This window comes from Ascaphus truei, chromosome 4 (assembly GCF_040206685.1).
Source record: "Ascaphus truei isolate aAscTru1 chromosome 4, aAscTru1.hap1, whole genome shotgun sequence".
Classification (NCBI taxonomy): Eukaryota; Metazoa; Chordata; class Amphibia; order Anura; family Ascaphidae; genus Ascaphus; species Ascaphus truei.
In genome coordinates, this window is record NC_134486.1 from 312,396,611 (window position 1) to 312,411,505 (window position 14,895).

The following is a 14,895-nucleotide window of genomic DNA, read 5'->3' on the forward strand; positions in this document are numbered from 1 at the left end:
TCACCTAGCACCTTCCTAATTGTTGGCACAGGATGATATGTTTCATTAACTGGTATATATTAATATACATTTATTTTATCCGAAGACAGACAAAAGTCAGGAAATTCATTTTCAACACCTGTTCAGGATTTTGACGTTAATGGGATGCAAGCGAGCAGAAGGGTGAGCATCGCATTGACTGGTTGATGGGGCAGTCTGCAGACTTTCTGTGCCAAGGATTCATTATGGGCCACGTGTGGAAAGCTCTAAAATTGCAAAGCGTTAGTCGGAGACCAACTTGAACTAATATGCTCCATAAAGTCTCAAATTTGTCTCTGACCAACACTCATTCTCACCATTGTGAGTTTCCCATTCTCTTCACTAAAATTCCTTAAGTGACCACGGCTGCTGTCTTGTCCACTTTTACGCTGTAGAGCAGGGGTGAGCAACTCTAGTCCTCAAGCATCACCAACAGCTCGGGTATTAAGGATACCCCAGCTTCAGCACAGGTGGTGCAGTCTTTGAAGCTGGAATTTCCTTAAAGCCTGACCTGTTGGTGGCCCTTGAGGACCGGAGTTACCCACCCCTGTTCTAGATGATGATTTGTACAGTGTTGCGCCCTCCTCGGCTTGACATGTAAATATCTGGGTTGAGCAGATATGATATACATATTTTTCTCAATTAAAGGGATTGAATCTAATATTTTTTTCATCTGGTTTCGAGTGGTTCATTATACATTGTGTAAGTTTAAAATATAGATTCATTATAGTCAGTGTTTTAATTTTGCTATGATAAAGTTGAGGTATTTTTTTTACTTCTGTAGCCAGATTCCCCAGCCACTAGCCAGTACTGGTCATTTAACGCAGCAATCCTGCCCACAATTCTAATACAGAGCTGAAAATAGAGGCTCCAAAAAAGAATTAAAGACAATAAACCGAGCGGCTGAGATGGCTGCTTTAAAAGTCGACTCTGGGATAAATTATCTTGTGGCTAAAGTATGTTCTGGCGTTTAAATAACTTCTGATCACTTTCACCCTGACTGTGATTTACAGCCTAATCCTGGCAATTATTACTGTGGTTTAAAGGTCCGTGGTGCCAGATATCACTCAGATGAAATAATACAGGTTTAGCATGGGTTGTTAGCATGGGACTTCCATTTAAATGCTGTGTTCTGTGAGATACGACTTTACGGAGGCTGGAACTATAGCCATAGCTCAGTATCAATGCAACATGGAAAATGTTCATTTTCAAGAGCCTCATCCCTCCCATCCCCGAACATGAAATACTATAAATGGATGTTTATTGACCCTCCCAGTGTCATGGCAAAATACTCCACATTACTATGCAAAGTCATGTTTGCTTTGTCCTGTGCATTGAAAATGATTTCCCAATTAATTGAAGAACGTGCTGTACGATTTAGATGAAACAATATTGGTGTCATTTTATTTCCAAGGTATTTGTAACTAAATAAGTAGCAAGTGGATTGACCTGATTTCTCTGTGACTGATTAAGAACAACACCATTTATTCCAGAGCCCCCATTCTACACTTTTTTATAAAATAGTGACACATCCCTTTGCCTGTCACAACTTTTTGTTGCTTGTTTTCTGCCTTGGCATTCAGAATAGTTTACAACCTTGAATATCGGAGAACATTTTTTATAGCTTTTTTAATTGTTTAGATCCTTGACAAACTGACTTTTTTTTATATCTACATCAACTCAACATTCATATAGCAAGTCCCCGGGCTAGACATATTAACAGATGGAGACCCAGATTATGCTGATCTAGTGGCAACAGTGTTTGTTCCCTTTCAAAGGTGGTTACATGTCACTCCTATCATTTCAGCTGTCGCCATGTCCCCTTTGGGCTGGTACAGGGGATGAAGACACGAAGGGGAAATGTTGTTTTTCTGGAAGATGTTTTAGACGAAGCTCGCTCGAGGATGCTGCACAATATGGCAATGAGCAAAAGTGAGCCTTTTTTTTTTTTACTTGCCTAAAATCAAAACACTAGGACAATCCTATGTAGATCTGGATAAATCAGAAAGCAATGTCAGTGTTCCACTGGTATTTATCCAGCCCCGTGGGCTCTGTGGAATCCGTGTCATAGCCTCGGTTTAGATGCCAGATAAAAGGTACAGCTGCTTTATTGCCTGATTTTAACATGGCACGAGTCCAAAGCGAGAGAGGCACTCTTCAATGGATTTGCTTTTTAGTGAGACATTTTATTCAATTTGGAAAATAAATTAAAATAATGGAAGAAAGTAATGACGTCATCAGATACACCGCTTCAGCGCCTCACATACGTCACACATTTAAGGTTATTTGTATATTTGTCGTACACTTTGTGTCTCCGTACATCCCTATTCTGCCCTGGCCTTTTGACTACCTGTTAATCCATGGGCCCAAGCCCTCAAAAAATATAGTGGAGAGTCTTTCCATCAGCATGGTTTCATTTATTCTGTTGAGCACTTGTCTCCTGCTGGGGCTATTGGTTTTTCCATTATGCAGCAGTTGCACATCTGTCCGCCGTTAAGATGTGGGATATAAGTTTGCGTTGGTGAGGGTTACCACCTTCTATAAGATTAGCTAATATGGGGACCAACGGGTCTAGAGGTATTTTTTATTCCTACGGTTTCCTCTACTAGGTCCCGGATACCACTCCAGAATCTACCTAACTTGCATTATGTGTACTAGATCTTCTACCTTGCTGCATTCCCTCCAGCACTTGTCTGTGCATTCCGCGTATATTTTGCTACATTTTTGGGAGTGGTGTTAGTTTTGATGGCTATGAGCGTAAATGAAATCGCAATACTCCATATTTTGAGAGTGAATTTCTTAGTTTGATTTAGTAAAGAGCCCTGATCCCCTTTTATCCTTCTGTTGCCACAGTAGTGCTGGGAGTGTTGTTGGGCTTGCGAAATGTGTTTCTACAGTATGTCTTCCCCTTTGTAGGAGTGGTGCGCAGTGCCAAGTGACTATTTGTTTAAGATGTGCAGCCAAGTAGTATTTTCGGATGTCCGGTACTGCTAATCCACCCTCTGATTTTGGCAATGAGAAAACTGATCTCGCAATCCTTGGGGATTTGCGTTGCCAGATTAGCATACAGAATTTGTTTTGGACTGATTATGGTAGTGTTTGAAAGTAATATAGTAGATGAGGAACAATATTCATCTTTAGTGTTGTCTCCCAGCCAGGATATCTGGAATGTATTGCAGGACAGGTCTTTATTGATTTGGAATATCAATTTGGGATCATTGTGTATGTAGTGACAGATGTGTGTTTGTGATATTAATACCCAGATATCTACTATGTGCATCTTTCCACTTATAATTATAGTTCAGTTGAAGTAGTTTGACTATGTACTAGGTCTTTGTGTGTCTTGTATTTCTTTCCATTTGAACTTTCTGCTTGAAAACTAAAATCTGAAAGTCCTCTTGGCACCAGCAAAGACATGTGAGTTATTAGCTTTGTCATGGAGTTTGTGATTTATTCTGCCTTTCGCTTGCATGGATGATTAAGTAGATATGTATTTGACATCCAGTAATGATGACGCCAACCAAGCAGAAATGTATTTATATTGCTTCATTTGTCACTGTCACAGCGGGGTAAAAGAGATGGCAGTCCGTGGTGCTCTGCATGTTTCTCGCAGTTGGGAAGCACAGTACTCTGTTATAATGTCAGACATCATATTACAAGGAGGAACAGTTGAGCCCTAAACAAATAAACTGTTCCTCTTGGTGGGCGGTGTGCAAAGAGACTTTTCTCTCGCCTGGCATGCTGTTGAAATGCTGGATGTGTGTGCAAAATGTAACCGACGTGACTGTAGATCGGGGGAAAGAAACATGCACTTGTTGATGTGGCGGGAGACGCAAGTAAAAAAACAGAAACAAAAGTTACAGATAAGAGGAAATCAATACCGTGGCTTCTGCTTGTCTCCCGGTAACATAATCAAGATCAGAAATGTCTCTGTAATGGTCTACATAAAACTAGCAGCGCTATACAAGAACATGTTGTTGTGATTGTTATTATCTTCTTTTTCCAGCTGCTTTTCGATGTTTGTGGTCCTATTAGTCTGTTGAGATAATAAATGATAACCAGGGTGTATGGCTCACATAACTATCACAAGAAAAGAGCACAACTTTTTAAAAAGAATACAACAGTCTTGTGGTGATAGTTATGTCTCTCTGTTTGTACATTTAAAAAAAAAATAATAATAATAATTTAAATGTAACTTCTTTTGTTTATCTTTTTATAGCAACCAAAGAACTTGAAGACCCTTCTGACACTGCTGAAAAACTTGGGCTTGCCGCCCTTATCGTGCAGGTGTTGTATTTTTTGTAACTATTGCCTTTTGAAAAAAAGGAATATAGTCAATCAAAGGATAGAGATATTACGCAGGTCAAACACGAAAGCCAAGCTATGTCTGTGTTACGTGGTCACATTACTAGTGCCAAGGTATGACATTGCCATCAATAGGTGCCGAATTGTAAGAGCCTTCTGGATCATGGAAAACAAAATATATTGGGAAGTAGGGATGCTGCATTGAACCAGGTTAACAATTAGGTGGCGAGTCTCTTGCATGAGGCTCTGAGGTTGTTACTTTGTATGCCCCTGTTGTATGATCAGTTTCCTGGTTGCCAAGCAGTTAAAATGCAACTGTACAGTTCGACTACGTGCTATTGGTTCATGTATTGTCCTAGGCAGTAACTGTATAGATCGTGATAGATAAAAGCGAATGAATAAAGACTTATAACATTGTACAATTCCTTTTAAACTTGGTATTTTACAGGAGATCTCACATTACCCATTCAATTTCTTTGGGCCCACCAATAATACATGATTAAAATTAACACACGCGGTGGTTCAGTGTGTTCAGAACTGTTTGAAAATGTTTCCTAAAATTAATTCCAGTGGTGATGGGAGGGAGCAGACTTCATTATAGGGCCTTATTCATACCTGCCTAGAACAAAAGTGAACAGTGGGATATTTCATAGGTTAAATGTTGCCGATTTACACCTCCTTAAAATAAAAACTAAAGAAGTGTTTTCGTATATTTGTCTAATTGTTTTGTATTACCATGGTTTTTAGATTATAAGACCAATTGACAGTTATCAAAATGGTTAGCTGAGGTTTGTTCCTTTTGTTTGCAAAGTCATTCTCATGCCATCATCGGCGAGACAGATAAACAGAAGTGATCCCTGGAAAAACGTCTAAATATTCACACGATAGAAATAATCAAATTAGGGATATGCGCTCCAACATAGAAGTCCAATCCTGGTGTAAATCCTTTAGGTAATAATGTAGAAAAATAGGTACTGGGGCTAGTGAGGTATGTATTCATAATGTAGCATATGCCATTAACAAGAACTCTAGCCCTGAAGGCTGAAATATGAAGAAAATCAGACCTACAGCCTCATTGGGGGAGTCCAGAGGTAGGTAGAAAGAGGAATATCTACTCACAATTTGTATTGCCCCAGTCCTGTAGTTCTTGGTGGGCGTGCAGCCAGGAGAATGCATAGAGATCCAAGGGAATAAAACTCCAACGCACAGCCCTGAACAAAGTAGGTCCCACAAAACTAATAAAAATATATCAAATGCTTTATTCTTCCATAGTTTAAAAAAACGGAGGTAGGTACCCTCCTACGCGTTTCGGGCAATCCGCCCTTAAAGGAGGAGGGTACCTACCTCCGTTTTTTTTAAAACTATGGAAGAATAAAGCATTTGATATATTTTTATTAGTTTTGTGGGATCTACTTTGTTCAGGGCTGTGCGTTGGAGTTTTTTCCCCCACGATAGAAATAAGACAGATCGTTACCTTCTTAAGGGCGATTTAAATCTTTCTAAGAAATCCAATTACAATAATTAAGTTGCTTAAAATATATATTTATTTTTTGGACCCGCTAAGTTGAATACTTGATACTGCCAATCCTAGCACAATAGCAAGAAAACTGCGATTTAAGTTCACTGGCAGTTTCCCCCGCTATCTCGCCGTGCTCTTCTGCACGATCATTACTAAAGGGATTCACCTAGCACCAACATTGGGCATCGCACTGTGATCCTGTGTTATCTGCCATTGACTTGAATGACCGTTACCGCAGGAACGCAGTGCGCCCACCTGCAGAGTCTCTTGGTGAGTGTCCCCCCGGGATGTTTACTACATGCTCTTTATTTTCACGTTTGCATTCTAGGATTTCAAGGGCCAGCTTTTGTCCGATTACCACTTTGACTGGGATCAGGCACTGCAGAGTCGTGGCGATACTGGAGTATTTTTACAGTACACACACGCACGGCTGCACAGGTGAGCACGTGTTACATTATGCTAAATACATGTCCATTGGGGCCTTGTTGCTATTAGGGTGAGGCATGCACACGTATATATAGTTTTATTTATCTGCTGCCATCCATGTACATAGCGCTTTACAGCAGTAACACACGTGACATCATAGGAATAAGCGCTTAACACATAAAAGTAGACTTCAGGAAAAGGAGTCCTTGCCGAAGAGTTTACTATTGGAGTGGTGTATAGTTTGAATCTATTGTTTTAAAGCTGCAGACCAAGCAATATCCTACATGTGTTTTTTTTTAATAAATCAGTTCTGTAAACTCCCCCCCCCCTCACAACTCTTACCTCCCCCCCCCCTCACAAGTCTTACCTCTTCCGCCCTCACAACTCTTACCTTCCCCCCTCACAACTCTTACCTTCTCCCCCCCCCCCCCTCACAACTCTTACCTTCCCCCCCCCTCACAAGTCTTACCTCTTCCGCCCTCACAACTCTTACCTTCCCCCCCCCCCCCCTCACAACTCTTAGGCTGCGGTCCCAGTACAGTCTGTGCGCACGGAGCGGCGTGCACTGTGCGTGTAAGCACCGCACTTCAATGGGGCTGGGCCCAGTAAGCACCGTCATGCAGAAGGTGCAGCTGCGCCGTGCTGCAAGGTTTTTCCCAACTCAATAAAATTGAGTTTACTCCTAGCGACGGAGCCCCCGCAAATCCCCGACCACGCCCCCTCCCGTTGCAAGATTCTCCTCTCCCTCACAAACCGCAGATAGCGCTGTGCACGCGCCCCCCCCCCCCCCCCGCCGGGCGCGCGTGTCACAGACATTACTGGGACCGCAGCCTTAGGCCTTGTTCAGGGTGCAGGCTTCGGAGGGAGCGCGTGCTGACGTGCGTGCAGCCGTCCGACACAATGTATTCAAATTGAATACTGGTTGTCAGGGTAGCAGCTGCACTGTCTCCGAAGTACGGAGTTGACGCTGGCTACAGTTTCAATAAACAACCCAAGTCGTTTTTTTGAAGCTGCAGCAGCGTCACTGGGACCTCGGCAGCCAATGAAATCATTCTTGAGAATGATTTCAAGACTGCAACTTGGATCCCTAAGCTGAGGTCTGTAGCCCCGCCCCCTCCCCGCCTCCTCAACGCCTGAAAACGTCTGCTGGGGAGGATGAACACACATCGCCCAGCAGACTGCCTCCCGCCCTCCAACTCCTGCCTCTGGCACCCTGAACGAGGCCTTACCTCCCCCCCCCCTCACAACTCTTACATCTTCCCCCCTCACAACTCTTACCTCTTCCCCCCTCACAACTCTTACCTCTTCCCCCCTCACAACTCTTACCTCTTCCCCCCTCACAACTCTTACCTCTTCCCCCCCTCACAACTCTTACCTCTTCCCCCCCTCACAACTCTTACCTCCTCCCCCCTCACAACTTTTACCTCCTCCCCCCATCAAAACTTACCGGCGGTGGGGTGCAGCGATCTCCGTCTTCTCCCCTGAAAATTCTACTGTTTCCCCTGCAGGTCCTGGAAAAAATAGCTGTGCGGTGTCAAATGACACCGCGTTGCCATGGCAACGGAACACCAAGACGTCACAGTACCACGCAACATGGCGCCGCGTGTGACGTCACTTAGCGTCCCGTTGCCATGGTCATTTTTATCAGGACCTGCAGGGGAAACAGTAGAATTTTCAGGGGAGAAGCCGGAGATCCCCGCAGGCCGCACAGCGAGTCTGGGGTGTGCGCATGCGGCCCGCGGGCCATATGCTGTGCAGCCTGTATTAAAGGGGAAAAAAGAACGTCAGCTTGGACTGCTGCTTTAAGAGCAGTGGATGAGAGCAGTGTGAGAAGTGCTGTAAATAAATGCTAATATTATTCGGACGCTTTACTCGGGCAGTCATTCTTTGTAGTAATGTTTGTTTAGCTACATCTATTATCTGTATTTAGCCTGCAGCGTATGTGGGATACTGGAGAGCTCAATGACTTCGATGCCGCCTGTTTGCAGGACCCGCCTGCGGTCTCCATACTGCAGCATCTTCTCAGGTATACTCTGCATCCTTCTACATACACGCAAGTATGGGACCGGACCATACGTGTCTCTGCCATTTTATTTGGGGTTGAAACACAAGAAATAAGAAAGAAATGGCAATTTAACTTTTTTGTGTTAGAAACCATAAAATACATGTTTAACTAGATTCTGTAATTTTGTTGAGGACGTTTCAGCCAGGGAGGCACTTTAACTGTAACCCCTTCTCTGCCAGAGGGGCGAGCCTCGCAATGCCAGGAGAGCGACCATGAATACGCTGGCAAAGAGATACATTTCACTAGTGAAGCTCAGGGAGTGTACTATACATATTAACTTAAATTGGTTTATTTTATGATAACTAAAGCATAGTGTTTGGTACTTTATTAGTATACGTTATAGTATAGTGACGAAGCAGGCAAGCGTTGTCTTTTATCACCATACATAAAGGTCACAGCCCTTAGCTTGTTCCGGCCACCAGGAACATCTTGACTAGTTGAGTTGCAATACAACATTATTTACACTATACAGTAGGATTGGTAGTAAATTTGAACCGTAATGTTGATTTTAAAAAGTGGTGCTTTTCCATAAGACCTCCCAGTGCTCAAAGGTGTCATGGGATAGCACCACTTGGTAAACATGCCCCAATATTTTGGGCTTTGTTCTTTACATTTATGGTTTTACCCAATTTAAACACAATTCTGCTTCAGAAATATTCAATACACGCTGCTCTGTAATATGCATGTTGCATGTTATTCTTTCCTACACAGGTACGATGAAGTAATATACAAGTCTGTAGAAGGTCTTCAGCCAAAATATCTGGTTAACTTTCTCCTTGGCCTTGGGTAAATCATTTTGTTGTTACACACTGAAAAATATTACATCCCATATCCACAGTTTTTTTGCTTCTTTTATTTAACAGCGTTTCACTGAGCTGGAGGTATCTGAAGGCACAGTTTTGCAATAAGAACAATGACTCTATATACGTTGGTGCTTATAACACCTATAGTTATAAAATGTGTGCGTACCATAAAGCCATTAAGGTATTTCCACATGCTCCTTTTTATGTGGTTGGGTACAAAAACTGGTTCAACATCATTGCTACTAGTGATATGCCTTACTTTGCCTTTTTATTTATTTATAAAATGTTTTACCAGGAAGTAATACGTTGAGAGTTACCTCTCGTTTTCAAGTATGTTCTGGGCATAGAGTTAAAATGACAAATAATACATGGTTACATATGTTGACAGGGTATACATTATATACACGAAATTGCATGCACAGTTAAAGATAATATATATATTATAGGCGTATGTAACAGTTACAGATGAGATTAAAATGTGAGACTACCTTAGTTTTGAAAGAACTTAAACTGGTAGTGGATGTGAGAGTCTCCGGTAGGTTGTTCCAGTTTTGGGGTGCACGGTAAGAGGAGGAGCGGCCGGATACTTTGTTGAGCTTTGGGACATGAACAGTCTTTTGGAGTCAGATCTCAGATGATAAGTGCTGCGTGTGGTAGGGGTGAGGAGCTTGTTCAGATAGATGGGTAGCTTGCCCAGAAAGTATTTGAAGGCAAGACAGAAGAGATGAACTTTGCATCTAGACTCAAGTGATGACCAATCTAGTTCTTTGAGCATTTCACAGTGATGTGTGTTGTAGTTGCATTGGAGAACAAAACGGCATATTGAATTGTAGAGGGTATCAAGTTTGCTAAGGTGGGTTTGGGGTGCTGAGCCGTATTCTATGTCCCCATAGTCTATAATTTGCATTTGCATCTGCTGTGCGATACGCTTTCTGACCAGGAGACTTAGGAAGGATTTGTTCCTGTAAAGTACACCTAGTTTGGCATAGATTTTGGATGTAAGAGTATCAATGTGCATCCCAAATGTTAAATGGGAGTCAAACCATATGCTCAGGTATTTAAAACTAGTCGCTTCAGTTGGTGATCTCCTTACAGCACAGAACAGCCATTAAAATACCGTGCACATGAAGAGAGCTGCAACAAACTTACAAATATACATTAGAAAAAGGAGCCTGCCTAATGAACTTGGGGTTAATCCAATATGTTTCCATGTGATCTGATGAAAATCCCCATTCAAGTCAGGGGTTAATTCAATATGCTGCAAAAAAAACCTACTAAGGCCCAGATCCGCAAGAGTGCTAACCTTTAGCACGTGTTGTCTGCCATTAATTGGAATAGGAGTGGAGGCGTGCTAAAGCTTAGCACCCTTTTGTGCATCTAGGTCTCAGGCTGAAAGACTAACGAGTTGCAGTAAAGCGGCTAATAGGATAAGCAGGTGGATAGGAACTTTGGATTCTGCACGCGCTATTTCTACAGTGGCCCATTGGCCATAAATAAATATTTCTTTACGATGAGCCTAGCAAAGGTGTAATAATTGCACGTTTGCTGGCCTCATTCTTCCTGTTATCCATGCTTTCCCACATTACATATGACATACCATCATATAATAGTCAGTGACAGAAAGATGAACAGGCAAGTCATGTTCTAGATCACCTTGAACTAGAAAGGAGAGAGCTGCAGGTCTAAACTATGATCACGAGACATCTATTATATCCTAAACCAAATAGGAAGAAGAGATGTTTAACCTCTTTAATGCCAGAGGGGTTTGTAACATATTGCAGCGCCCCCCCCCCCCTTGTTGTAAGCGACGTTAGAGCAGCAGTCCATGCTAAACGCCAGTTTCTTTGCATTAGATATTTTACCTGCTCTTACCTAATCTCCTCTTACTCTTTACATGGCTTTCTTTTTTTTAAACCATAAAAGTGTGAAGGGGCCACAGCACCGGAGGGACCCGGCCCCATCTGCACTCAGAATCACGTGACTTCTCAATCACTGTTGACGAAAGGGGGAATGTCTTCCATCCGTTCCACTTAGTGACAGATCGCGGGGGAGCGCAGAACGCCTCCTTCCCTAGAAAAACAAGCGGGGTCTTTAGGACATAGCTACTACGTCACGGGGCCCCTGGAGTACATCCATTGGGCACCCAAGTGGTTTAAATCTTATGCTTCATTCGGGGGGTAACATGAAGTGTTTGGGACGTTATAATGAAGCTCTCCCCAGAGTCCATTGCAATTTAAAGGTTATCATGGTAACCCAGAAGCTAGATATTCATGGGTTTAAAAAACTTTTTATTTTTTAAGAGTGGGACATATTTAGGGGGCATTACCAGTACAGACGGTAAACACCTATAGGCTTCTACCCTTTTTGCTGCTTTGAGTCCCAGAGCCTCTGTTGATCTTTTCCTTTCTATTTACATTTAATATAAGTTTGTCATGGTTTTTGTTGAGGCTTTTCCAGGGAGATGTACCGTGTGTGTGTTCTGTTTCAGTCACCTGGCTGCAGTGGCGCATCGCACGCTCCATGTGAAAGGAAGTCCCCCTCATGTAGCACAGGTACGTCTTGCAGGGGTTTACCCATTAAAATGAAACCAAACCAGTTCTCATTTCTCTGTTAAAAATACATCTGAATTGTAAAACATGAATTATTTGACATTAAACATCCTAGGACCCTTTCAATGAATAAAATATTTCAACGGTTAGGAAGAGCTAAAGACACCAAATAATCCAGTTTGCAGAGGTCTGTACAGAAGCACAAAACATTAAGATGGTTTTTACATGCCGACTAATATTCTTGATCTCTGATTTCTTGTAATTAAAGTAGCACACATTACTTTTCTGGGCCCAAGTCTTTCTCCAATATATTGCTGTCATATATACCTATCCCATTTGAGCTTTCAAGAAATGTAGCAATATATGGAGACAATAAGAATTTATTGAAAACTGAACATTGGTTGCAGATTTTGACTACTTGGCAGTGTCCAGGTCTGTCAACTCTATACTAGAACAGTATATTTTCTTGTTCCACTTTCTACAACGGTAAGGTGGGCTTGCATACTGTAGGTATATAGATGTGGCTTTTCTTGCCTGCACCCTCACCTTTCTGATGGGCACAGTACTGCTCGTGCCTTATTTGTATTTACTGATCTGACATCAGGGAATATTAGACCTTTGTCTCTACCCAACTAGACCTGTTACAGTGCGTGGCTCAACAGAGCAGTCAGTATTTAATACAATGGTTTAATTATAAATCCTGTGACCACAGACCATGATGTTAATCAAATGACAGTCCTGCATATTGTACATGTACAGCAATTCAACATTGACTTTCCCTTGCTCTGCAGGCTCGACTGCTCCTTTTCAACTGTGTGCGTGTGGTTCTAGCCAGCGGAATGAAACTTCTTGGAATTACACCTGTGATAAAAATGTAATTGAATATATATATATATATATATATATAGACATATATTTATATTAGGTTTAAAAAAAAAAAGCTGATGGTGCCTTAAACCCTACATTGCATTTTGTAGCTGGCTTCTCAATAGCAAATGGGTTGAAATGTGTTCCTCTGATTTTTCATTTCCATTAAAAAAAAAAGAACAAAAACAAATCTGTTGTCCCATTTAAGGTTTTTAGTTTTTTTTTTCCTAGAAAAAAAATGGGTAACTCCTCCCACTAAAAATAGCAAAAAGAGCCACACAAATATTAAAACGTTAAATCCCTCCAAGGATATTTTTAGGAATGACACTGGAAAGTAAAGTTATCTTTAACGAGCATAGAAATGTTGATTGAAAAATTGAAGGTAACAGAAAAGTGCTTCTCAATACAGTAGTATCACAATTGCGTTTGAGGACTGTTTCCCATTGTGTAGTTATCATATGCTCATAACCCACCTTCTGACAGAAGGGGTCATCCCTTCTGATTGCTATTGCAATCTGAACCTTTGGCCACGAGCTCCCATACAAACACACAGAAAGGTGTTCACTGATAAAAAGAGCCCGGACCATTACTGGCCATTAGGACATTAAGTGAACGTCCTCATTTCGGTCATATTTTGCTCATGTTTGAGAGATTGTCTGTCACTCTTAAGAAAAGTGTGAACATAATTGATTATAAAAAAAATAAATAAGCGTTATACCAGGAAGTAATACATGGAGTTCATCTCGTGTTCAAGTATGTCCTGGGCAGTTTTGTTAAATACATGGTTGCATTAAATGAAGAGAAGTTAGACATTCAGTTTAGACACTTCATAGACCGTTAGAGATTATATACGATTATGGGCATATGTAATTACCATACGTCCGTATTGGACATGTCCGGTTATTTAATAGGAAGTCGCCGTTCAGGTGGATTTTTTAAAATAACTAAAACCGTCTGGAATTTCTAGCTGCTCATAGCTAAATCTAAGCCGATAACGCATGTGCTGACTGCACATGTGCAATGGGTGGTCCGGCTTGGTGTCCTGTTTTTTTGAGTGGTGAATTATGCTAACCCTGATGTAACAGTTACAATTATGTTAGAAGGGTTAAGAGAGGCCTGCAATGTATTGTGTTAAGAGGCCCTGCCCTAAGGAGCTTAATAGAAACATCGTACAGGGGGATGAGGAGGTTGGTGTGTTTTGGATTGTACCAGAACCGCTGTAATAACAAACTGCTTACACCTTTTGGCTGCTGCCTTCTTGGCGATGTAGGCTGCATGTCCTTTGTCCAGGGCCATAAATATTGGGCGTGAGGCTGATAAAATACATAGCAGGCAAACGCAGCTCTCGGGGAACCCTTTCAGACGTCCGCCTTTCGGAAGACGCAGAAGAGGAACTTCACTTGTTCTGTGTTTAGAGCGGTCTAATCACTATACTCATGGCACTTGGTTAAAATTGTCATTCCAGTATTCAAAGGGTTAAAGCATTACATATGGTTTTATAGAACCATAGTAGTATATGTACTTACACTACATCTAGGGTGACTAGACGACCCCGTTTTGTGTCCACTGTCCTGGTATTCCTAAATGTCCTGGTTCTCTCTGAGGTTGCCGATCAGAGCTTGCTGGCCGTGCATGTGCGGCTGGCAAGCGCCCCACATGCACGCACGGTCTGCGCTCACCACATTGCGAATGCGCGGACAGCCTTTTGTGCATGCCCCACATGTCTGTTTTTCCTGGGGAAAATATGGTCACCCTAACTGCATCTCATCCTACAATGCACATTTCCATGTCTTCCCAGTTTATTGCCTGAGAACAAACTCTAAGTTCACCTTCTCTATTTCTCATACTTATTCTCTATTGTAGCTTAGCCACCTCAAGGTTGTACACATTGCAGCTCCTTTTACCAGAGAGAGGGTTAAAGTAGGCGGGACATCCAGTGCAGTGAGGGCATTGTACCAATGTGGAGATCTGGTATACACTGGTCACATCTTCCTATGGTGAAATGGGCCAACACCACAGGGGTGCGCTGCGAGGCATTTCAGTTAAATGCTGGGGGGTCCGCGCAAGGCCTCTGCTACCGCTACTTACCGGGGTTCTGTACTCTTCTGGACGCGTCGTCAAGGCAACACAGCATCCTATGACATACGCATCGCCATGGTAACATTGTCATGACACTGCAGGGTCACGTGACTTGACCTGCACAGAGAAGGGTCACAGAAGGGGGGCGCGAGAGCTGGGGCTGTCGCATGGGGGGGTGGGGGGGTGTGCAGCCCAAACTGCACACCCCTGTGTTAGAGCAAGGGAAAAAGAAAATGAGCAAAAGCTGTGTACTTTAAAAAAAAA

At 42.3% G+C, this 14,895-nt stretch overlaps 1 protein-coding gene across 1 annotated transcript in view; it reads left to right on the top strand.

The window, feature by feature from the left end:
- The window catches only part of RARS2 (arginyl-tRNA synthetase 2, mitochondrial), a 39,473-nt gene extending 25,319 nt beyond the window's left edge, over positions 1 to 14,154 (top strand). Inside the window, exons 13-20 of the mRNA XM_075597851.1 lie at positions 86 to 162; positions 1,826 to 1,950; positions 4,238 to 4,305; positions 6,171 to 6,280; positions 8,199 to 8,294; positions 9,045 to 9,119; positions 11,625 to 11,688; positions 12,477 to 14,154. Coding sequence (XP_075453966.1) covers positions 86 to 162; positions 1,826 to 1,950; positions 4,238 to 4,305; positions 6,171 to 6,280; positions 8,199 to 8,294; positions 9,045 to 9,119; positions 11,625 to 11,688; positions 12,477 to 12,563 — 702 coding nt within the window. The 3' untranslated portion in view covers positions 12,564 to 14,154. The remainder of the gene's footprint in view (positions 1 to 85; positions 163 to 1,825; positions 1,951 to 4,237; positions 4,306 to 6,170; positions 6,281 to 8,198; positions 8,295 to 9,044; positions 9,120 to 11,624; positions 11,689 to 12,476) is intronic.
- The last annotated feature ends 741 nt before the right edge of the window (positions 14,155 to 14,895 follow it).